Genomic DNA, 25,302 nt, shown 5'->3' on the forward strand with positions numbered 1-25,302 from the left:
TGCTACTTCAGATTGCTCCTGATTCATCTCTCAAGCAAAACGTCACCAGTCTGTTCCCTCAGGGCTCTGCTCTCAGATCTGGAGCTGATAGACTAATTGGGGCTAATATGATAATGCGCAATAATGACATTTACTGTTTTTATCAGACATTTGCATTTTAACAGGGCCCTTGGGAAATATACAGGTGGACAACAGGGAAGGGTGGAGATACTTGGTGAAGGCTTGGAGGCAAAAGGATTTTCGGGGCTGCCTAAATCACACTCCCCGAACCTTCCAAACCTCCGAGACCTGCCTGAATTCCAAGACCCTCCCCAATGCACCCCTGCTCTCCCACCAAGGTTTTCACACATTCAAAAACCTCTGCCTTCATGTTACATTAACTAGGAACACAGGCAAGAAAGGAATGTTGCTACCACTCACTCACCATTCCACCTGAGTAGGACAACCACTTACTTTTTGTTCTATTCAGTCTTTGCCCACATACACACACTTTCTTTTTTATACAAGGAACTTCTTGGTTTTGATCATAAAGGCTTTTGGCAAAGCTATCTTTGCCAAAACCCAGTTTCCCTTTTCTTTCCCACAAAGGGGAGTTCTGATGAGTTAAAAAAGTCTGCTTGGATGCTTAGCTCATGCCAGGCCAGTGTCCAGGAAGACCCAAGAGAGAAAGTTAATGGTTAGGGGATTATTTTTTCCTTGCCAGGAGCCGTCACTCACCTACATGGTGGGAAAACATTTGTGACCCAGCAAAGCAGGCCCTCGGCCCAGGGGAATGGGGGTTGCAAGGGCACTTGAAATCCATGGATCCTCTCTGGGATTCTACCTTGTTCTTGTCCACACTGTGTTGTTTTATTTTCAGTTTCAGCATCTTGGTCTTTTTCTCTCTAGCTCCTTCCTATAGGGAGTGTTGACATAAAAAAAAGACCATGTAAGTCTCAAGAAGGAATAAAGAACCTGGATAAACCACCAACCGGATAGTCAGCCCTTGCAATTGTTGAGAGTTGACTGTTCCACCTGAACAACTCAGAGTGGACCCTCCCCAGGGTGGGGGGGTGGGGGGGGGAGAGTGACTTTTCAAAGTCCATTGACATCTCCAAAGGTCACTGTCAAAGAGGCAATCATGGTGCCTGGGGAGAACCCCTTCAGTATCTGGTACCTGCACGGCCAGGTCACAGGTCTTGATGCCAAAGCCGAGTCGACTAAATACAGATTAGTACACGAGACAGGTGTTTAGGAGGGCCCCCACTCCCCGATACCACCATTCCCTCCATGTTTGAACCTCTGCTTAGCTTGGTTTTACGCGTATTTGGGGAGATGGTGTCTCTGGGGAGCTAGCATGGCGCTTTTCACCTGAAACAGTCTCTAAGCTGAAAAGAACAGTCACCACCAAATCAATTCCTCATCCATTAACAGGTCGTCTCTCTCTGTTCTTGAGACACAGGCATAACCTGGTTAGACCTGTTTTGTTTGAACACTAACGTGTGAGTTGGCCAAATGCAAATGAGCCAATGTTTGTAATCCTTTATTTTATTTTTTTAAAGAGCCCGGCAGCCAATCAGAAGAGGGGGAAGTGACTTAGGGAATTCCCGGTTGGTGGCTTATTGCTTAACATCCTACAAAATGATTTAAAATTATTGTCATATGCATTTATCTTCACTCTGATGAGGGCTCAGACGTGATAACACCCCTGGTTCCCTATCCCCGCGGGAGCTGGCTTGCAGGCTGCGGGCTGCCTCCCCTCCATTAGCCACAGCTATTGGATTTCCCACTCAGAATCTTTAGGTAAATGAGGTAAGTCCTTATTTTTAAACCTTCTTTTGAATCTGGAATTCAAACACCTGAGTGGAAGAGCAGTCTGCCTTGAATCAGACAAACGAAAATAAAAGACTCCCGGAGGCAGGGGGCAGGCTCGCCTCACCTGTGCTTACCTCACTGGGTCCGATTAGAATTTTATTCTGGAAGGCAGCTGGGCTTCTTTGGGTATTATCTGTGAATTCGCTGCATTGAGTCTGGACTTTCAACCACTGTGGATTTAAAAGCCCCCTGGTTTCCCTCTCTCTGTGTGACAAAGCCACATTTCCCTGGGTTGAATTGTGAAACCAAAAGACATTTTGTTTCACAAAATGCTGAATTTTGTGAAACAAAAGACTGCCAAAAGACTCGGCAGTCAGGTGACTCCGAGATAGCTCAATGAAACCCGGGTTGGCAGAATTGAGGTGGGGCTCAGAGCACGTGTTCTCACTTTCTAGAGATGTCTTCTACTGGTAGTTTTTCTGACTCACTGGTTGGAGAGAAAGGCAGATTTGTCTTTGGTATAATCTGTTGTTGGAAAATGGCTGGAAACAGGTGATGGCGTATGCACCCACACTGGAAAAAGTGGTCAGGCAGCCCAAGTAGGCGAGGACACTGGGGAGTGCCGCACGCCTAAAAATGGCTCTGTCCAGGAAAAAAAAAAAAAAAAGACAAAGAATTTTGCCATATCACAAGGAGACAGACTAACCCTTCGTTTGTGCCATCATGGGATACCAAGACCAGACAGGCAGATGTGAGTCAGCAGCACCAAATGCCTATCAAAACAGGGACTCTTTTCATTTTGTTTGGACACCATAGAGAAGCGTTGGCCTCAATGTGGGTAGAACTGGGAACAGTGTGGAGTTCATCTTGGGGTAAATAACAACATCGAATCAGGAAAGTAACATTTTCACTATCTGCCTTTGAGCAGATTTGACATACCCCCAGTGCTGTGGAAGCATGTTTCTAAGATGAACTGGGAGACCCTGTGTGTCTACGTTCCCAGGTGTCTCTGCTATTTATCTGTGCCGACCTTAGTCACAGGGAGAAAGTGGGGGTTTTGGATTGAGAACTTTCCGATGGGAGGACTAATTCAGGAATTGGTTCTGCAGGCGTGGGTGTGAGGATGTGTTCAGATAGAGCCTTTCAATGTGTAAAAGGGTAGGCAAGGATCACAAGTGGCCATGCGCTAATGCCATGGAGGTCAAGGGACGCGTTGATTTCCGATAGGGAAGATGAAGTTCTTAGGAAGCACTTCATGGGTAAGAAGTCTCACCAGAAAAAGGCTCTTTGAAGATTTCAAGAATAATTTTAAAAGCTGTATTTGGAGTTGGCAGAAGGCTTCACTTGTCCTCGTTTTGAGATCTAGCATTCTGAGACTCTGAAATAAGTCATCCATTCCGTGTTCTTATAATCCAGAGTTGGATAGGATCTGTCATTTCTACAACAACTGCTAATGGCTGATGTGGATGGATTTGAAAAACCATGGGAGCCTGAAATGAGGGTCACTGGGAAGTCTGTGATCACATTTGAAAGAATAACAAATATAATGGAGACAATCCTTCTCCATGTTTCCAAAGTATTTTATAGAGACCTTTTAAAAGAAAATAACTTGGAGGGCGTAACTGCTGTAGGTTCTCTTGCGTTGCTGTTCTGGATGGCAGCATTAGCCAGGCTCCTTCTAGAGTGACTGTGGGCAGGGCAAGGAATTTGATTCAGGCCTCATATGTACAGAACATCACAAATTCAATTCTATTTGTTCTTTTGTGTTAAAAAGCATCTATTTGTTAAATTCAAACAACAGCTTTTTAATATTTTTTTTCCATTTTTTAATATATTGTGGGCTCCCCCAAATGGAAATGTCTTGGGTCTTTCTGGACCTCTGAGAAGCCCTACGTTCACATTTATTGGTTCCATGCTTTTTATGCTCCCATTAAATTACCTCTTTCAATATCTTTTTGACCCCTGGAGACGCTGGGACAAAAAGGAAATTGAGAGGTTGAAATATTTACTCAACTGTATTCAATTAGCTAACTGGAAACTGGAAGGAACTCGGATCGGGTCCTAGGTCAGAATGTGAGTGCTTTGGGCCAAAGTTCACTTCTAGGAAATAGAATTTAGCTTTCTGGAATCTTGTAATGTTTTATGTTCTTTAAACAAATCATTCAAAAGCCCTTCAGTCTGTTCCCCTTTCTCTAGATGGAGGCATCTCTACCCCCTTTCCAACTGATGTGATTTTCAGAGACCTCTGGGAGACGGGGTGGGATGGATACCAAGAATGCCATGGCCAAACCTGCTAACACATTTGAGGAGTAGTGCCACAGTATTAAGAAATCAAATATGAACTTGGAACTTGATACTCGGTGACACCTTTTTGTGGGTGTTTTAGCCCATTTTCCTTGTTTGAGATCTCTTTCTGGTACAATTGAAGTGACAGTTGTTTCTGTTGTGGTGGGGCTCTCGTGGGGAGGCATGGAGTCCACTGTGGGCTCTGTGTTTAGAGAGTACGCGTTCTCACCCTGGCTTTGTTACTGGGTAATTGATGCAGTACAGAGGCTTTCAGCTTGAGTAAACTGAGTCTGTGGTAGGGGGTTGTCCTCTGAAGACAGAGGGAGGATGGCAGTCATATATTGCCAGTGTTGTCTTTTTTAACATTTTTTTTATTTTAAAGATTTTATTTTATTTATTTTAGAGAGAAAGAGAATGAGAGAGAGAGCACATGGCGGGGGGAGGGTCAGAGGGAGAAGCAGACTCCCCGCTGAGCAGGGAGCCCGACGCAGGACTCGATCCCGGGACTCCAGAATCATGACCTGAGCCGAAGGCAGTCGCTTCACCAACTGAGCCACCCAGGCACCCCGCCAGTGTTGTCTTAAATCTGTTGCTGAATAATTGAAGAGATGAGGACGATAATAAATTTTATTTAATGTTTTCTTGCCTAATTTTTAGTAATACGATTTTAAGTAATACGGTTTGTTTTAAGGTGCAGGTGACTGGGCTCTTGCTAGAAATAGGTGACTATCAGGTTTGTTTCAGTTCGACGGGGTTTCAAAGGACCAAGCTATAGGGCTGTGCAGGGAACAAAGAGTGCAGTGGGGAGAATGGTTCCCACAGCAGCTACTATTAGGAGGGGCATATGTTCAAGCCAAACGGCATTGATGTCAGGAAGCCGAGATGTGCTGGAGTAGAAATTTCCATGCATCCCTTAGAGTTATTTGATAAAACATCTATTGGGCTTCAGAGAGGAGAAAAAAGATATTTCTTCAAGAATCTTCCCTGAAGAATGTCAGACTTACGTTTTTGAATGAGGGGGGCATAGTGTGCACGAGGCAGTACACAGGACTGGCAGTCAGGAGACCTGGTTTTCTAGTCCTGGCAAAGCCGGGTGCCCAGAGCAGCACACCCCGCCTCTCTGGGCTTTAGTTTCTTCATCCAGACAAAGGCACTTGAACCTGATTATCTTTAAGATCTGTTTCCACCTTCAGATTCTGATGACCGGGAGAAAGCAGGTAAGCCTAGCGGTCAGCAGGCTCCGCTTGAGTCTGCAGCAGCTGAGAAGGGCTGGGGGATGCCCTGCTAAAGACAGGGAAGAAAATCAGTAGGAGCCCGTCAGTGGCTTCCTTAAGGTCTTCGGAACGTGGCTGAAGGGATGTACCTGGTGGAGGTACTAAGACCAGATTCCTGAAGCCTTGATTAGGGGTGTTAGCGTCTGCCGCCATGACAACTTCTCATCTTTATCAATGGGCCTCATGATTCCAAGGTGGGTGGGGGTATAGAAGTGGATGAAAGCAACTGTTTGTGGCCACAGGGCACTCTGATGCTATCTTCTGTAGAACAGCGAAGCAGCTTGCTGAAAACATTCAGGTACCCATGGAGTCTACTCCATTTGTAGGGTGCTGATCAGCTTGCTTGACTGACTCTCCAGGGATTATTGGCTAGACTGCACGGAGATGGACTCCTTTCTCCTAGAGGAATGGGAGCATAAAAACCAAGGAGTCCTTGGTTCTTTCTCCTAGAGGAAGAACCAAGATGCAATCAGACAGAGAGCATGGCTGGCCCAGACGCTGGGCAGCCCACCCAGGGCCTCGGTGTTCTCAGAGGACCTTGGCCTGAATCTGGAGCAATCAGAGCTTGCAACAGGGTCGAACAGAGTGGCCCATTTAAAGAGGCTCCAGGGGGTTTGATTGGCCTTGTTTTAAAAAAGACACCCTGTTAAATACTCCTTTGAAAATTGATTTCACTAGCACCTGAACACACTGTCTTCGGTTTGTTTTATGGGCTGGGCCCTTGTTCATTGGATTCATATTATCTCTCCTCTTCTGATCTTCCTGCACACCCTGGCCCTTAGAGCCTCCTTCCCTGCCTTTCTTAGAAGCATCTCCATCATTATTAAGAGTATTTGCCTGTTTATTTAAAAATATAGCCAGCATTGGTGCATTTAAAACATGTTTTCTGAGGAAAACAAAGCCCCAAATAAAAAGGAACCTAAATGCCTACTATAATATTTTAATAGGCCACCCCATTAACCCCATCATTTTAACATAGCCACTTATTTTTACTTTTGTATGACCTCATCTAGATGCACACTTTTTTTTGAAGTTGTGATTGTGGTGACCTTAAAATTGTGTCTTTTGTCACTCTCCCCTCACTCTATGTCATAGACACACAATAAACAATCTTGGGGGCTGGGCCCTCATTGGGCCAACTGTGGTAAGAGAAGATTCTGCCATCCTGCCAGCCCTTTCTCAGCTTGATACAAACTTCTTCTAAAAGTCTGCTGGGTCTTTCTCGGAAGATGAAGAGGGCCTTCTCCTTTTCGTATATGACAATGGAGCTTGGCTAATATGGTGGTCTTGTAGAGATTATTTTGGGATCCCTCTTAGGAACCTTTGAAAACACTCTCTTAATAGGGCCAGGGCACCTGGGTGGCTCAGATGGTTAAGCGTCTGCCTTCGGCTCAGGTCATGATCCCAGGGTCCTGGGATCAAGCCCCGCGTCGGGCTCCCTGCTTTGCGGGGAGCCTGCTTCTCCCTCTGACCCTCTCCCCTCTCCCCTCTCATGCTGTTTCTCTCTCGCTCACTCTCTAAAAAAATAAATAAAAATCTTTAATAGGGCCAATGATAGATTCTGGTGGATGAGGTTAGTGAGGTCTGGAAGGTGAAGTCTATTTTCGGCACTGTCTTCATGGTGACTACTCACAAGACGTGTTCTGTCTTTGCAGTGGGCTTTAGATTTGGCCCCAAGATCAGCCAAATGCCCACCTAGAAACTCAGACAGCACTTAGCTCACCTTTCACCCATCTTAACTCCACCAGCTTGAAGGCTGTGGGTTGAACGACGTTGATGAACAGTAGACTTTGGCCGCTTGTGTATCTGAACTGGGCAGGAGGCTGTGAGTTTTTTGTTGCCTGGAAGCAGCTGGAATGTGTTACAGAGAACACCAGGTGTAGAATCAGAGTACCTGGATTCAAATTTGACTCTGCCACCGAGTAGCTGAGTGTTTGGGTGAGTTATGTAAGCTCTAGACTATAAGTTTCCTCATCTGGAAAATGAGGTTAATAGCATCTGCACATGGCTGTTGTCAGGGTTAAATGAGACCAAAAAATCTGAAAATACCTGGACAAATGCTTGTGAGTAAATAATTAGAAATTTGTAGAATGGAGATTGAGGGTAAGTCCTCAACATGGCTGTTCTCAGAGAACCTCGATTGGGTCAGAGTGGATGAATAATTCTGGGATTTTGTTTTTCAAGGTGATCGACGTAAGTTCTGCACTGTGACCTTGGGAAAGAAATGCAATAAGGTTTTCACTAGGGAAGGCGGGCAGCAGGGACATGGGATCAACCATGTTCATGGGGGACCTCCAAATTGAGCTTGTCTTTAGCTGGCTGTACCACAGCCTGTAGGAGTTCCAAGGAAGACCTGGGGTGGGCACCCAGCATGTTCCTATCCATGTGTTTTGATGCCTGGCATGTAAGGGGCTTTCAGAAGAAACTGATTTCCCTCCAGGCAGTTCACTTGACTAACCACAACATCATATACCATTGCCCACCCCTAAAATTCTTGATAGTGTCTCCAGATGTATACTGACTACTACCCTCGGTGTTCTAGAGGCTTTGAAAAAAAATCGCCAAGACACCATGGGGTCTACCTCTTGGTAAATTGTTCAAATGACACTCATAGTGTCTTGTAGTGACTTGTAGTTACGTGGAAGTGGTTTCTAGAAGCTATGGAGTTGAACAAGCAGTCCTTGCTGTTAATAAAAGAGCAAGATTCTAACCTGGGATCCAAGAGGCTCCTGGTGTCCATGGAAAAAATTCAGGGAGTTTGTGAACTTGGATGTGTAAAAGAATGATGTTTTTATTCTTAATAATCTAACTAAAATTTAATATTTTCTTTTAATATAAATGTAGGCAAAACTCTAGAGTGGCATTAGCTGTGACCATCACTGAGAGAGATTAACAGACATTTTCATATCACATTACATCTGTTGCAGATGTCTCAAAATATCCATGTTCATCTCTATTTGATATCATGGATGTTATTCGATCTGCACTAGATATTCTTATTTAATGCGTTAATAAAGAAGCATATATATTACTATGATATCACACATTACTTTTAAAAAGTATATTGATAATTGTATTTCAATATAAACTTTCTTTCTAATCTTGTTATTTTAATTTGTCATTTAAAAGCATTATTTTGAGAAGGGCTCCATAGGTCTCACCAGACTGCAAAATGGGTCCATGTATGGAAATAAAAGTCTAGGAACCCTTAATTTATATCATTCTCTTGCACAGGGCCAATGAAATGATTTCTGAATGATGTCAGCTAATAGATGGTCTCTGTCAAAACAGGTGTATATGTTCTTCCCACTCATTGTTTTTGCCTATGGATAGCTCTGGAGTTGTGGAGGGACCTTGGAGTAATGAAGATAATGATTAATAATAATTAATGATGATAATAATAATAGTAATAACAGCTAGCATTTGTTGGGTGCCTGCTATAAGCCAGGTGTCATTACAGGCATGTTCAATGTCATATTTTGTTTAATACTACCAACTACTTCAGGAGGTCATTCATGGGGCAAAGACAAAAGATTCCCCCTCGCTCCCCATGGTGATAGAGCATTGCTGCAGGTGAAGGCAAAGGATGGGACTGACCCCCTGAACAGGGCCAGTGTCCTGGGTATGCAACCTGTGCGGTAACACAGGGCTCCACACTTAGAAAGGTCTTGGGCATGGTTTAATGCTCTGCTATTATGGTGTTGAAATTCTTAATAGCTTTTAAACATGGCACCCCGCATTTTCCTTTTGCACTGAGCCCTTTGAATTACGTAGCTTGGTCCGTCCCTGGATGTAATGAAGTTGTTGTAATGTGTGACAACTCCTGATACTGGGAAGCCAGGAATCTGCTCGGAGATCCCCCTTACTCATCTAGCTGACCTTTGGTGGAAAGCTGAGGCCTGTCAAAGAGGGATGCTGTAGTTTCTGAGTTGGTGAATTTTATGATTTTCTTGAATGTCAAAGATTTCTTTCCTCCAAAGCAGCTGGGGGAATGGCTGAATAACTGGCTGGAAGGTACCTGGTTCCTTGGAAAATCTTTCTGGTAGGGAGTTGCTTATCTTGCTATTGGGTTTTTTCATTTTTTATTTTCCAGGGGTCTTACTACATAGACAGGGAGCTAGGAGAAGCAGAGCAAAGTGTGTTCTGGAAGGGAAAATGAGACCGGGTGTGCCAAGAGTCGATCATTCTTATAGGAAGGTGATATGAATGAACTTGGCTTTCTTGCCCATTGTCAGTTAACGACTATCTGTGCAAAAAGAAGACCCTACTTCTTCTAAAGAGGAGAGCCTCTAATCTGTGAGGAAATTCAGATAGTAGTTGCTTCTCAAGTTCAAAGATGATCATGGAAAAAGCCTTATGAAGTTCTGTCTGCATTTTACAGCTATGTTTTTACAAACTGTTCCAGGGTCATGGACATGGTTTTGGGGGCGGGGATTTTCCTAGATGTATTGGTCAGAGTGATGGAATTCAGGCTCCCAAATGACACATCCAGTCTCTCACTCGTCGGTGTCATGTCTACAACACAACACAGTGGGTCTGTCATCAGGTTCCACGTGTGACAGCTCAGACGTCAGGCGCTCTTCCAAAGGAGCCATAATTTCCCCTTAACTTCTCAGCAGTTTTTTTCCCTTGTTATCATTACTGCTCTTTTATCATGGCTAATAAGTGTGAGGTGGCTTCGAGCAGCCAAGCCCAGCCCCTGAGTCAATGTGGGGCTTTCAACAAGAAGCCAGACCAAAGTTTTGACAGGTGGGTTGGAGTGGCCATGATCTGTTGCTTCTGTAGCACTGGGATGGACGGACACTAGAGGGAAGTTTTATAGTTGGGCACAAGGAGGATTGGTGTGCTCCTATTCACATGTAGGGAAAAATGATGGAAGCCATTCTGAAAGGATCTCAATTTCCAAAACAAAAGTGTGAGCTTCTAAAAGTGAGCCTCTTCCACTTCCGAAATACAAGGGTCCATTTTCAGTTACAGAGAATGATGTTGCATTTCCTGTCATTTATACCCACTCCCAACTCTCCAGTATATTTATTGTAATATATCCAGTCCATTTACTAGCTATGTCCCTGGGTAAGTCGTTTAACCTCTTGTGCCTCATCTGTAAAATGGGGATAATATTAGTACCAGTGTCCAGGGTTATGGCAAGGATTAAATGAGATCATGTATGTAAAGCCTAGCTAATTTCCTAGCACATTGGGGATGTTCAATAAATAGAAACTATCATCACTGTCATAGTTTTGGTTGTTGTTTTGTAATTAGTCTGTGAGAATCCATGTAGCGGCTATTGATCTTTCTTTGGCTGGAGAATCTTGGTTTTTTCCTGGAAAGAAACTTGAATCTCGAAATGGTCAAATCCATTGTCCCAGTCCATCTCAACCCCTCCCTGGCTCCAATCCCCACCTCCTACCTCTCTCCACCCTTCCCGCATTCCTGCACAGTTGGTCTTAATTTATTTTTCAGTCAACTGAGGATGTTGTTAAATCTTTTATTTTTCTGGCTGCCCGATTTGGTTCTGAGGCACTCCACTCCCTGCCCTGCTCATGACAAGAATGCTGGGGAATGCTCAGCCAGCCATGTCCCTCCCCTGTCGGAACACCCTGTTCTTAACGTTCCTTGAGAAGCGGCATTTCTGAGACCTCCCCTGGCTACCATGACCGCCCCCCCATTAAGCCAGTGATCTGGTGATAATGAAGACCCGATGGCTGAGAGAAAGCCAGGAGAAGGTGGCAATCTAGGGGAACATCGCACATTGCCCATGTCCTGTGCTTTCTTCTCAGGGCTTAAAAAGAAATATTGAGAGGCTTTCTCTGATTGTGTATATTGAAGGCTGGGTGATGATGCCATTGCTTAATTAGTGTTGTTGTGATCTGCATTTGAGTGATCCGTTTAGCATTTGTGGCCCTTTTTGGCTTGATCTCATCATGTGATACTGACAAACCGATGAGAAAGGGAGTACAATGATGCTTGAATTAATGCAGAAATCACACCCCGAACCCGAACATCTCAGGTCCTTTCTACCTGGGACGTGGGACCTCAAGTCACTTGGCAGAACATGAGTGAGTCTACACAGCCCACCTTCAAGGTAGGTATGGTTAGCTTCGTTTCCCTGATGGAAAAACTGGTCCAGGGACCAGAGGCTTTCAAATTATGCGTGTTGCCCAGGGCTGGACGTAGGAAGTCTGTGGGAGAGGCTGGACTGAGACTCGGCACGCTGAGTCTCTGCTTTAGGTTACCTTAGATCACACCTACTCCCTGGGCCATGTTGACTTTCGGAAGTCAACCATCGGGAAGAGTGTGGTTTGGGTTTTGATCATATCCCGGCAGCCCCTTCTCTGCTCCTGTTAACCTGATTCATGATCTTCACCTGGGCTGACTGGAGGCTGGCCATGTCAGTCTTCAGATCTTGGACACCCCTCAGTGCCCTCACAGAGCCAGCCAATGGAAAAGTACTGTGTCTTCTGGCTTCTTGGCCCTGCCAGCTCTGGCCAGTCTATTCGATACCTCCTTTCCTTCTGAGGGAGTGGGAAGGTAGCATCCAAACTGAAAGCACAGGTTTTTCTTTGGTTTTTATAGGAAAAACAAATTGGCATGAATGCTCAGTCAAACCAGCTCAGGCTGTTTGGGCAGATGCCTTTCTTTGCTTTTTTCTGTTTATTTTCCAACAAATCAATGCTTAACTGCGTTGTTATTGGAGCAGAGCAACAGGTGCAAAAAAATCACTCTGCTGCCAACTCAAATGAAAAGGTAGGGCTTACACCCTCTGGGAGGTATTCAGAAGACAACAGAAGACCCTGCCAGCAACTGAATTAACAGCTCTGTTTACGGTGGGTTTTATGTTAACAACCTGCTCCTAACTAACCCTCCCACACATAAACTTGCCATTGTCTCAGGGAGAGACCATCAACCATCCAGACAACTAACTACTTTCTTCTGTCCTGAGTGGAGATTGGTTTTGGCTGAGGCCGCTTTTTGAAACTCGGGGGCATGATCCTGTCTGCCAACTTGATGTCTCAGTTAGAGTTTCCTGTAAAGGCAAGGCCGTGGGGTTGCCGGATGGAAGAAGATCGGTCCTGCTTTTTCAACACAGTTGCAGTTCTTTCCAAGGTTGGTTGTTTCCAAATGCCAACAAGCTGCCTGGCTCCCTCTGCGCTGGCTTCCCTCTGTCCCCAACAGGAGATGGGGAATGAGCTCAGACGGCTTTGGAAAGAGCTACCATTGTTTTGGAGGCGGTGTCTTTGCTGAATAGTTACATCAGGGCAGAGTAGCATCTGTGTTTTGTTCATCATTGTGTCCCCAGCAGCTAGCAGAGTGCCCAGCATCCAGTAGACATTCAATAAATGTATATTAACTGGAGGGGATGAATGAATATTTGTATTAGCAAGACAAGCATTTCCTAATGACCCTTTCTCTCCACTGAAGGTGAAGACATCAATTTTCTTGGGTATGAGGCCTAAAATCCAGGGTGGTTAAGTCATCTTTTGAAGGTCTAAGATGGGGGTGGGGTTGGGTAAGGGGTGACTCAGCCAGCCACGAGATTCTCTGGATGGAAGTGATCGTCATAAAAATCCTCGGCAAATGCTGTGTTTTGAGGCCAGGTTTGTTTGTTCAGCATTCAGAGGCTCGTACTTGTGAGTAGCTGAGCATTGTTGAATTTCACAATTTGGTGGTACTGAGCACTAGGAACTGCTTTATTTCAAGTTGGCGAATAATACAGTAATAGAGTCTCCACAGATGGTTTGGAGTGTGTGTTTTCTGGATTGAATGTGTTGTCTCTGACTTTACAAGGATTTCCATTCGTAGATGTTTCCTTCAAGGATACTATCTCCTGGAGTCAGTTATCTTATTGTGAACATCGAGGGAAGGCAAGAAGTTGAGGTTCTCAACCATGAGAGTGCTTGAGGATTAGTTAAGGGAGGTTCTTGAAAATGAAGATTCTGATTCAGAGATTTGGGGTGGGACCCCAGGAAAACTGAAGTTTAACCCCTCCTCAGGTGATGATGATGATGATATGGGTGGTCTATAGATCAAACTTAGAGAAGCGCCTGTATGGCCTCTTCAGCCTGGATGGAAAATAAGCATCCTAGGAGTCTTGGATGCTCCAGTCTCCATATCTGTGCCTTTCCAAAGACCTATAGAGACCTATGGTTGTACTAGGAAGCGAGGCCTCTTTTTCTTCTGCTATTCATTTCCCTCTCTATTTTATCATTACTTTGTTTTAGAATAGAGAAGGTGGATTAGCAGGGAGACAGATACTGATGTGGGGAAAATGGGGAATTTGTTACTGCATTGCTAAACAGAGGTCCAGAATGGCCCTGCTGGTCGCAGCCTGGTTCCTACTCCAGCTGCCAATGGAGAGGGACAATGGGGCTTTTCCTGGTGTCACCATAGGGGAATAAGACAACACCCATGCCAAGGAAGAGGACAAGAATAAAATCTCTGAGGCTTTCTCTCATAGGTCAGAATAAACTTACGTCTCCTAACCCTAACTCCACTACAAAGTTTTCTTTAAATTTCAATCCAATGTGGGTGTAAGAGAGATTTCTTAAAGATCCATGGTGTCCATAGATCTGTAGGGGTGAATGGTCTTTAGAGATGGTCTTTAGAGGGCCTGGGGCCTACAAAATATATGCAAAGTAAGATATGTCCGAATGTGCATTTTTGGTAGGTGAGAGCCCCAGTGTCAAAAGGCTCTATGACCTTTTAAGATTCAAAGCTTGCCCTGTTTTCCTTAGTTTGCCACATATGAATGGGATTGATAAAGGCCCAGGAGGTCATGTAAGGCAATCTTGTCTTTTGATCCACTTTGGTGCCTGTCCTCTGTCAGTATCTGTATCTTGTCTGGCACCAAGAATGATAAAGATCAGCATAATATGTATATTTCCAAATGGCTTACAGTCAGTAAAGTGTATCTATAATGGATCAACACTTGGCTTCCCAATACGGCATTATCACTCATGAAAACACTTGAAAGCCCAGGAATAATACTTCAGATGTTGCCCCTGGGAACATGAAATGTCTATTTCAAAACACATTATGAGGGTATGAAATTACCTGTGATGTAATCCCGAGGGGATCAAATACATTCTCCAAACTTGATTCACATTTTGATTCATTTGGAAAACATGAATTATCGCCTGTCTTATATCCAGTCAAATTTCACATGTACGTGGATTTTCTTTTCTCTTCTCTGTGAGTAGTTCTTTTGAAATGACAGTCATATTGAAACAGGAAGTCAGGAAGCTGTTGCAATGTCCTTAGGGCAAATGCTGTGAATTCACCTGCTGCTAACTTTGATTAAGGCCTGAGAATGGTCTGGATATCGCTGTCATCACAAAAGTAATTATTTAAAATGCCTAATTGCTCCTCTGGCTTGAGGAGTAAAAATACCCACAAGGCAGCCAATTCTGTGGCAGTTCGGGGATGATGTGGCTGAATGAATAAAGGAGTCGAGAAGAAGGCAGACTGTGGGCCTGGCGACAGGGAATGCTTGAGATCTACTCTGTAACCCTGATTGCTCCCACTGTATTTTCACCCTCACCGCAAAAACCAGGCTTTCTGTCCTGAGGTCTAATTCGGATGAAGAAAATAATTATGGGCCAGTTTATTTCCAAAATACAAGATAAAATAACTTTATTGAGTCATAGGAAAAGTATTTATATTATGTATGTGTGTATGTAAGTATGGCATATGTGTTCATATGTATATGTGTGTACATGTACTATATCTATGCATAGATCTATGCCTTAATGGCTCAAGGAGTATCATGGCCCAGCTTTTAAGCCACTAACGTATTCCTACCTGCGCATATTGTGAGGTGGCAAAATGAGGGCAGCTTTCTATTCTTTCATTCTGAAGGATCTCTCTGCTACATTGCCCGGAGAGATGGCTTCAGGTTGATCTGACAAAGAGGGAAGAGGGGCTCAATCGGTGTCCCTGCATGATAAATGAACTAGCGAGTTTTATAATCTTGGAGAAGCTTGATAAAGGTGTGAGGCCCCAGGTGGCCTAGGGACAATGCTGTGACTATGTTTGGAAAGGGCATGGGGGTGAGGATGGGTTGAAGGCGACTTTGTTCTCTGGCAAAGCACCCCCTTCTCAGCAGAAAGTGACTCAGTTCCCAGGGTTTGTTGCTAGATGGTCCGAGTTTGAATTCTCTTCTAGCTCCCATTCTTGCAAAGCTGTGTGACCTTGAATAAGTTACCTGACCTCTCTGGTCCTCAGATAGGCCATCTGTTAAATGACATCATGCCTTGTAGAGCTATTGTTGGTATTGACTGAGATAATGCATGTAAAACTATCAGCACAGAGCTCACACATTTTAAATGTTCAATAAACCCTAGCTACCACAGTATAGTTATTATGTATGTATGTATGTATGTATTTTTATAGCTTATAGCATTCAGTCCTACATCTTAGGAGCACCACCACGGAGCAAAAGGCATACCTCCCGCCTGACCCAGGCTGGGTTGTGTTTGTCTCTTCTGGCAGCTTCTCTCTGTATTTTTAAGAAGAGAGAGCAATCGAGCAGTCTTTGGCCTTGTCAGGGGCCCTGAGACTGGGCAGAGCCTTCTAGGTTCTGGGGTGCACAGCTCCAGCTCCCTGCCAGAGTTCCAGGGGTGGCTCCTTCCCATGGCTTTTCTGTCCTTGTGAGCTCGAATCCCAGTTTTGCAGTGATTGAGCGCTCCTTGTGCTAAGGGAGCCTGTAAGATAGGGAAGCTCTCTGGCCACCCTCTGCCAGGAGCCCCCATTTTAGACGTGTTGCTGTCCTTTGCATCTGCAAACCAGGTGAAAGTACAACACGGAGGCCATAACACAGTACCTGTGGGGCTGTGCTCTCCCACCGCTCCTGGCAGCCCCAAGCACGGTGTGTCTGCTGAGGGGAAGGGAAGCAGGAGGGATGGCCGTTAATCCCTGAGCAGGGACCATGCCCAGAGGAACATAGCACAGCTTCTGTGAGCCGGGGCCAAGAGGGGCGGTTCATAGCTCAGCCTAATAGCATTTTCACACAGCAGCCCCAGATGGGAGGTGGGGAGGCAGGAGATCCAGCCTAGACTTGACTGTGCCAGCTAAAGCTAGAATTGCAAACCATTGTATAGAGGGTAGAAGTTCCAGGCCTTGTTTGAAATGGACTTGGCTGTCAATTTCGTCCTTGGAGAGTCAATAAAATCCTAGTAATAACACAATAAATAAATAATAATAATTATAAAAACCAACTAACATCCCAAGTCCTTACTATGTGTCAAACACTTTTCCAAAGATTTTACAGGCATCATCTCATTTTGTCTTTCAACAACCCTTTTCATATCATCTCCAGTTTATAAATGAGGAAATTAGGGCCCAGAGAAACTGAATAACTTGTCCAAACTTGCCCCCTTAGTAAACTGGCAAAGCCAGGATGTGAATCGTGTTTGTCTGGCCCCAGAGCCCGGCGTTCCCAACCATTATACTCTGCTGCCGCCGAAGGGGCTACCCTGGCCCCAAGAATGTCCTCGAAGCTAACCAACACACTTTAAAGAGAGACTCACGGGCAGACCTTCTAATAATAGCTGACACTTGGGGGGCACTCGCCACGTATGAGCTAATATGTGAGAACTTTACAAACGTTTTCACTTTCCCAACGTATCAGCTCCGTGCCCCCCCCCCCTTTTTGTCATATGGGGAAACTGAAGCTTTAGAGAAGATAGTACTTCCTCGAGGTCAACACAGCCTGCCGAGGTTCAGAATCAAGATTTCAACCCTTACCATCTGAGACATGAGCTCTTCCTCTTAAGAGCCACTCTTGAGACGCGGAGCAATGCGAGCCTAGGTCTGGAGCTCCTTCCTCACACCTTGAATATATAAGGGAGATTCATTCTGTGGCTAGGCCCCACCATCTCCCATTTGTGTGCCTGGGCAGTAGCCAAAATGTGAGACTCTTTAACTTCAGGGTCAGGCCAAGTGCTCTGCCACCCCGTCAACCCTTAGGCTCCCCCTGCCCCCGCCCGCCCACCCTGTGCGTGGTGGTCAGGCTGGTGCTAGACGGGAACTTAGCCTTTGATGGAAGCCTGGAGGAGGACTGGCCACGAGGATGGTGGCCTCCCTCTCCCCCCAGAACACGGGCTGTGGCCCCCCAGCACACTGCAGCGCTCTCTGCAGAAATGCATTTGGGATTGGCCAAACCCTAGCGGCTCATTGTGTGTAGGGGCACTGATGCCTAAGGTTGAATAGGTCCTGATGGGAAGCCTGGCATGACGTAGGCATCCATATAGTCTACTGGGCAGCATGCATGCCTCCTCCTCTTCAAATAAAGAGCAGGATTCTGTCTCCAAAAGGGTCAGCCTTAGAAACCGCTGGATAGGTAGGGGCACCTGGCTGGCTCAGTTGGAAGAGCATGCAGTTCTTGATCTTGGGGTTGTGAGTTTGAACCCCGTGTTGGGTGTAGAGATTACTTAAAAATAAAAAAAAATCTTTAAAAAGAAAGAAAGAAGAAGGAAGGAAGGAAGGAAGCAAGCAAGCAAGCAAGCAAGCAAGCAGCAAGCAAGCAAGCAAGTGAGCTGTGCAGAGGGTAACGTCCTGGGTGAATGTGGAACTCTGAACAATCACTGAGGGCGCAGAGTCAAATACCATTCTCTCTGATTGTTGCTGCTCATGAAGGGAGGGATAAGAGAATGCAGATAAAAAAAAAAAACCCTCTGGATAATCCACATTTCATTTCACTTTGGGTTTGGAATAAATGTCTGCTATATTCCCAGAATGCACAGCACCTAGGAAGAGACAAAGGTGGCCCGCGTACCCAGTGCATTTTCTTCACCCCACTTATGAGGCAATTACTCTTTATTTGTACCAAGCACTGCACTGGGGGATTTTAAAGCTCCTTGTCTTTTTTAATCCTCTAGCAAACCTCTGCGGTAGGTCCTAATTCCATGCCTGTCTCCCAGGAGAGGCATGGGCAGCTCAGAACAGCTAGGGGACAAACCAAGGTCACCACACCAGCGTGATCAAAGCCTGCGGCCTCCACAGGCTCTCTTTTAACCAGTGTTCGCCACTGGGGGTGATTTGACCCCAGGGGATGTTTCGGGGGGAGGGGCCTGGAGGGGGTTGGTTCTGGCATATAGTGTCTAGAGTCCAGGGAGGCAGCCACCGTCCTGTGATGCCCAGGACGGCCACGGACCCCTCCCAGCCCAGGACGTCAGTCTCGCAGACGCTGAGAAAGTCGGCTTCTCACCCTGAGCACGTGGCCAAGGATCATTGCCAGAATCCCCGCTTTAGCTAGAGATGAAGAGACGGGGGTTCTTTTCTCTGCTTGCTTTTGACTCAAAAGGTGGAACCATTCTTACCGAGGCTCTGAATTTACTTCTTGCAATGTTGGGAAGAAGCTAACTGTGTCAGGGAAACACCTTCAGAATTGGCATTTAAAGAAAGGGAAAGAAACTGATTTTTGATGGAGGGCATGTGTGCCGTGCTGGACTAGACATCTTTAAATCCAGTAGGTTATTCATCCTTCAAACAGGACATCGACATTCCCTTCCATGCCCCCTTGAAGGCCAGAGATGAAACTGAGTTTGGAAAGGTTATCACACTCAAGGTCACACGGCTTACGGATGGGGAGTCTGGATTCTAACCCAGACCTCAAATGTTCCAAAGTCTCTACCTGTATCTACGTGATACTTTTTCTTCAAGAAACAATAAAAGCTATGCTGATGGTAAACTGCAAAACTTACAGAGGAGCATTAAAAAAATCCCCCTACCTTGTAATTAAAAGGATTGCTTTTTATACACCATAAAGTAATCTCTATGCGCCATAGAAAGTGTACATTAGTATATGGGAGTGTGGGTGAGCTGGTTATAATAATGCTTTTTTACAATTCTCAAGGGACATTTATTATCTATTATCTCATTTGATCTCCTCAAGACGCTTGGGAGGCTGTCGGTGGGGGGCAAGTCTCCTCATTTTCCACCTGAGGAACTGGGCCTCCCAGGGAGTAGGACTGGGGGAGAGGCTCTCAGCGACGCTGGCCCCGAGCCTTCTGCACCCACCCCCGGGGCACCGGCCGTGCAGGGCCATGGCGGTTACAGACGCTGACCTTCTTTTCTCACGAGCCTAAGTGAGCTTGAGTGAACTCTGACTCAGTAAGGGTTAAGACACATAAACTCTTTTACGAGTAGTAACCATTTACTGTGTCCTGTAAAAAAAGGGCCCCTCGCTTAGCTGGCTGCTTTCTCTAGCAGAGGGGGTTCCAGAAGGGAGCAGTGCTCATGTGCACAGGCCAGTCTCTTGGGGGGCCCGGGGTGAAGGGGCAGCCGGGGCATCCTCGTCCTAAAGGCTTCTCTGTGGGTTGAGAGTAGTTCTGGACGCCTTCAGGAGATCACAGAGAGAAAAGATAACCTACCCCAAGGGAAGGGGCTTGTGGGCATTTGGTCACAAGTGGAGAACTAGGCCGTACTGTCCTGTGACATTTATTGAATTCCTTGTCATTACCTGCTGAGCTTTCCACACGCATGACCTCATTTGATTCTCTCAGCCCTTTGGGGTTGTTTGGGGTTGTTCTCACTTTATAGCTGGGGAAAGTGAGGATCAGAACGTTTTTGGGGCTACACAGGCTTGGAACTGGCTCGACGTCATGCACGGCAAGCAGGGGACCTAGGATCTGAGCCCACCTCAACCCAAATCCAAAGCCGGGTGCTTAGCCCTCATATCAAATTGCCTTCTAGGTTTTGGGGGAACAAGGGGGGGAACAGAAACCCTGGCTGAGGAGTAGCTGGGGGTTGGCCAGGGCTGGTCTTGCTCCCACTGAATGGCCACTTGGAAATAGCCCCGCAGGCAAACCCTTCCGAAAGCATTTCAGGGAAGCCTTCCCCACCCCCCAACCCCAGGCTGAAGGGCCAATCCCTCCTCTGTGCAGATGGGCTGGCCTCTGATTTCAGCTCTTTCAGGGTTAAACAGTAACCTTTCTACTTCTTGTGGTTGAGCAAATGCGGGCGAAGAACAAGCCCAGCCTTGAGCAAACAGGAGACCGGGCCATGCCCCTTCCCTCCCCCAGCCACCCCTCTGGGGACCTGCAGGGTTTCTTTTGCCCTGGAGTCCCCCATTGGATTGCTTAGCTGAGGGCAAGTGTTCTAGAAAGCTCAATGGGAAAAAGGAGAGGAAGGTTTGGCTCGGGTTGGACTTCCTTCTCTCACAGTGAGAAGCAAAGAGGTTTCTGGATGGGGAACGGAAAAATTGAAGTAGTCACCATCTTTAAATTTTTGTACGGGGAAAATGAGGCCAAGATAGTTTGTGGTTTGGGTTACCAGAGGGGGAGCGGCTCTCCTCCTCATCACACCTGCCATATACCTCACTTCGTGTGGAGCGCCCCAGGTATAGAAACTCATTTAACCTCCAACCAACGCACACAGTAGGTATGGTGACTTGCATTCTGTATGTGAGGAAGCAGGTTCAGAGATGGTAGTGACTTGTCTGAGTTAATACTAACCAGCTGGTAAGGGGTAGAGCTTGGAATCGAGCCGGCTCTTTCTGGCTTTGAAGCTCATATATGGTTCCACAACCCAGAACCCGTCTCTGCCCTCTTCCCCGCCCGTGGTCTGCTGGGGTCCTATCTTTCCTTCTCTACTTTCTATTTAGGCTGGATTCAGGCCTAATTATTAGCCAAACAACCATGATGATGTTAATAATCATCACAAATGTCCTGTTGGGCCTAGCTTGACTCCTAGTCCCTGCTCTGTCCCCGGTCCCAACAACAGTACCCAGCCCATTGTAGGGGGGGGTAAATATTTGTTGAATAAATCAATACACGAATGAATGTTTATGCCTCTTCCAGACCCCTCTTCTCCCCTCTGAAGCCCTACCTAGAACCAGAGAAATAGGAGCTAAGTTAGAGGGCGGGGTCTGGAGGCTGGATGTGCTCTGCTTGACCAATTTCAATCCTGGGGACACCCAGGGATACAAGATTTCCCCAAAGCAGGCAGAAAAATTTCCATGAGCTGCTGCTATAAGGTTACCTCCTCTCCCCATCCCAACATTTTAGAAAGAGCAAGTTATCTTTACAGGCCCCAGGGGATGCTCAATCGCCTCTTGGAAATAGGCAACTCTTCTTTTGAATGATGGAACACACTTCTAGGGCTTGAGTCTGAAAGGAGGAGGGTGGCAAGCCTCAGGGTCGGGAACAACATAAACGCTGGAGGGTGGAGGTGACTATTTCTAAAGTGTAACATTTTTACGTTGTTTCAAAAAAATCCAAACAGTCCCGTGTGAGAAAGGGTCTTCCCCCGTGTCTTTTCCTGAGAAAATGAGAGGAGAAAGTCACCTTCAGGTTGGCTTCGAAGCCTCTGGTATTCTCCGGGGCTCCGAAAGGAGAGAGAAATCTTGTCAGAATTTTTACCAGGAAGGAAGGAGAGGGGCAGGGTCTTGTCCGAGAAACCGACTGATCCCTGATGTTATCATGGAGCCAAATACTGGAGGCGCTTTAGGGACATAGGACTGAAGTCCTCTGAGATGTGGCCGTGGCCATGGACTGTGGCTGATGTCTGCACTAAGGAAGCTTGGCTAGGTGTCTGAGTGCAGGGCCACTCCGTTGTGGGGAATTGTGAACGCCTGATTTCAGATCCGAGTTCCTGCACAGATTCCGGGGGTTGGCCGCTACCGGCTTGGATTTTTATTGATTGCAATTCCACTTTACACAAAATCTCTTTGGCATTTTCACTTTTATAAAAAAGAAAAAAACAAACTCGTGGCTGCTGGCCAGACTCGCCCTGTGAGCAGGTATTGCATTTTCCTCCTGCTTCATTCCTGATCAGAGATTATTCATTTATGAATGGGTGGCTGTAAAAACTTGCCTCATGCATATGAAAGTTGAACCTGGAAATTTTTAATTGCCAGTAAGTTTTGCTTTTACTGAAAGCGCTATGGTAACACGCTTTGGAGGTAATGGATGGAAGAACAAATTCTTTTTTTTTTTTCCTTCTTTTTCTTTCCGAATTAACTCTATGATCTGTGCTCTCAAATGACATTTGTCCAGGAGGCCCTGACTGAGCGAACTGTTTGATCCCCTTACAGATCATGATTCTGGAAGGAAGTGGTGTAATGAATCTCAACCCCAGCAACAGTCTCCTCCACCAGCAGCCAGCCTGGACAGACGGCTACCCCACGTGCAATGGTAAGGGGACCAAATAGGGGTCCGTTGCCCCCCCCCCCCCCCCCCCGCCCCAGGGCTTTTCCCTCTGCTTTAACTGGGCTTCGTTTCCCAACTTCATGTTTGAAAAATACAGGTTTTATTCAGCAGATGTGTGGGGACGAGGGAAAATGGAGAGCACTTCATGCTGGAGGTCCCGACGGGCTCTTGGGGCCCCAGACAGAAGCCCTTTGGAGATTTTCCATTGTTTCTTCCCAATATTCAAGGCAGCCTGGCAGAGAAAGTGCTAGAAGATATGCCCAAAGGGAAGGCCACCTGTTGATGCTTTTAACAGCGTTTGGCTGGGATATTAAGACAGGATATCGAGAAAGGTGTGTGTGTGTGTGTGTATGTGTGTGTTGTGCAGAAGCATGGAACTTAAGGAAGACAGGCTTATAGCAGCTTATTCTTTCTGTTTCAAAGGGAGAGATTTTTTAGGAGACCATGTGCCTCCCTTAGGTGCTTTAATTTAGAGCTCTTGATCAGAAAAGGGAGGGCCTGCTGCTGGGGCTCAGTAGAGGGTTTGGGGATCAAGCCCACTGCTTACTGTAGAAGCAAACAGAATTCAGATATTGCCAAATCAGGCCCCACATCCCACCGTGAAGGCATTAGGTCTAGGCAGACTGCTGTGCATCAGACTGTGGTGGGTTTAAGGAGCTCTAGGCCTTCTCCTGCCCCATACTTGCTGCTAATCTCCTTGCAAGAGGCCAAGCTGCTCTTGCTTCTCCTGGGAAAGGAAGGTGGCTTGTCGGTAAGCAGAGTCTGCAAAGCAGGAGGTGGAGGATAATGGAAGGTTGTATTCTCCAACGAGCAAGTGCAGCTCCACCTCCTTTCAGTCTGGAACCCCAGTCAAACAAGGCTGGGAAGCATGGTCAGGTGATCTTCCCTGGTCACCTATCACAAAATTGCTGTCCTTTCTGGGCAGTGAACTTTTCTGTGGCAGGCCTTGGATTCCTTGTGAGGACCTCAAAGGAGGGTTCCAAATAGGGTAGGAAGTTTCTTCAGACTGGAAAGCCTTCGGCGTCCCCAGTCTGGGCCCTGGATCATGGCAGCATTCCTCCTGTGTGCTGGGGCAGTGTGTTTAGCAGGGAGTAGAATTTGGGTGCCACCGGTATGTTTTAACTTCCAGAGGCCCCAAAGAAGGCCCAGCTCCTGATCATGATTGATGGGGCAAGGGAGGTCACTTGATCAATAGACAAGAGCTGACCTCGTAGGATTTTCATGTCTTCTCCTAAAACTTTGGGAATCCGATGAGTCCCCCAGCAGATGGGAGAATCCCCTAGTCGACCTGAGACAAAATCCTCTGGTTCTTCCAAGTTCTCAGGATACAGTATTGGGAACTGTCCTTTAGTCTGGATCATGTGAAGTTGGGAGAGGAATTAGAGAGGCTTGTTGTTGGGGTATTGAGAGTTATGGTCTCTTGTTGGCAAACTCAGAGCTGTACTGTCATAGTTGTGTCATTATTTTGGAAAAAAAGATCAAAGCCTCAGGGAGCCACAGAAATATATTCCATCCTTAAACAGCTCTTTTTGTGAGACACCAAAAAATTGAGGGACACGGAAATATCCAGTCTAAATTCCATGTGTTTGTATATTTGGGAATATTTCTATGTAATGAAATTTTTGGACTAGATTGTTCCAATCCTTGCCCCTGTTCCCCACCACAACTGGCTTCTCCTCCAGGCCCTACGCAGAGGGTTTAGGGCTGCTTTTGTCTGGCCACGATGTATGAGGAGTGAAGCACACACTGTGAGTGGTAGTTGTGACCCATGGCACTCACCTTTGCGCCTATAATGACGTCCATCTCCTGCTGTTGGTGCTCCTGGGGTCTGGAAGCAGGGGATGGATTCAGAGGGGGTGAGCACAAGTGGGACTGGGTTGGAAACATTCCCCTTTCAGCCTCTCTGGGGGTGTTGAGGCTAGGTAAGAGCCATTATGGGACTCAAACCTTTGGAGCTCTTTAGCTCCTTGCCATTCAAACTGTATTCATGGACCATCATCATCATCATCATCATCATGTGGAAGCTTGTCAGGAATGCAGAAACTCAGGCCTCACCCCAGATCTATGGAATTTGAATCTGCATTTGAACAACATTCCCTGGTGATTGACAATCACATTAGAGTTTGAGAAGTACTGATCTAACATGACCTCGAAGAAAAAAAAATAGGGACAGTTTTCTTGCACTCTGTTTTCTCCTGTTGGTCCATTATTCAGTTTGTGGAAATATCGGTATGTCATGTTCAGTTGGATTTCCCTGCTTCAGCTTGCTGGGCTTCAGTCATGTCTTCCCCTTGTCCCTGCCCCTCATCTTTCCTGGATGAGAGTTCCTCCCTTTGACCTCTGTTTTCAAGGGGACTGTAAGATCTCAGCCCCATTACCATGTCCCCAGAGGATGGCTCTCTCGTCTCCATCTCCTCCCAGGACTTTGGGCTGACTTTGTGATGTTCTCTGAAGTGAGCACAGGAGAGTCACATACGTAGAAGTTCAGCCCATCCAGTTCAGCAATATTTATTGGCTTGGGTGAACTTGACTTCTTCACTGATATTTAATTTAACCATCTTGTGAATGTACCTCAAACTCTTCTAGATTGCTACATTATCTCTTCTTCAGGAACAAATTCCACCAAAGAAATATACAGAGAGTACCTGCGATGGCATAGTGTCTGAGGTCATTTTTGTAGGAGATGCAAAGATGACTATGGCTCCATGACCTTGAGTTTACAATTTAAAAAGGAGAATAAGACAGAACCTAGAGATGTGTAAAGTAAAGCAGAACATGACAAAAGCCATTAGGAGAAG

The 25,302-nt window shown here is 46.1% G+C and overlaps 1 protein-coding gene across 1 annotated transcript in view; it reads left to right on the forward strand.

Annotated features, from left to right (window-relative positions):
* Positions 1–1,586: 1,586 nt before the first annotated feature.
* EHF (ETS homologous factor) overlaps positions 1,587–25,302 on the forward strand; it is a 38,114-nt gene continuing 14,398 nt past the window's right edge. The window contains exons 1-2 of the mRNA XM_035012306.1: positions 1,587–1,791; positions 22,390–22,489. Coding sequence (XP_034868197.1) covers positions 22,393–22,489 — 97 coding nt within the window. The 5' untranslated portion in view covers positions 1,587–1,791; positions 22,390–22,392. The remainder of the gene's footprint in view (positions 1,792–22,389; positions 22,490–25,302) is intronic.

This window comes from Mirounga leonina, unplaced genomic scaffold (genome assembly GCF_011800145.1).
Source record: "Mirounga leonina isolate KUSES-001 unplaced genomic scaffold, KU_Mleo_1.0 Mir_166, whole genome shotgun sequence".
NCBI classification, from domain to species: Eukaryota; Metazoa; Chordata; class Mammalia; order Carnivora; family Phocidae; genus Mirounga; species Mirounga leonina.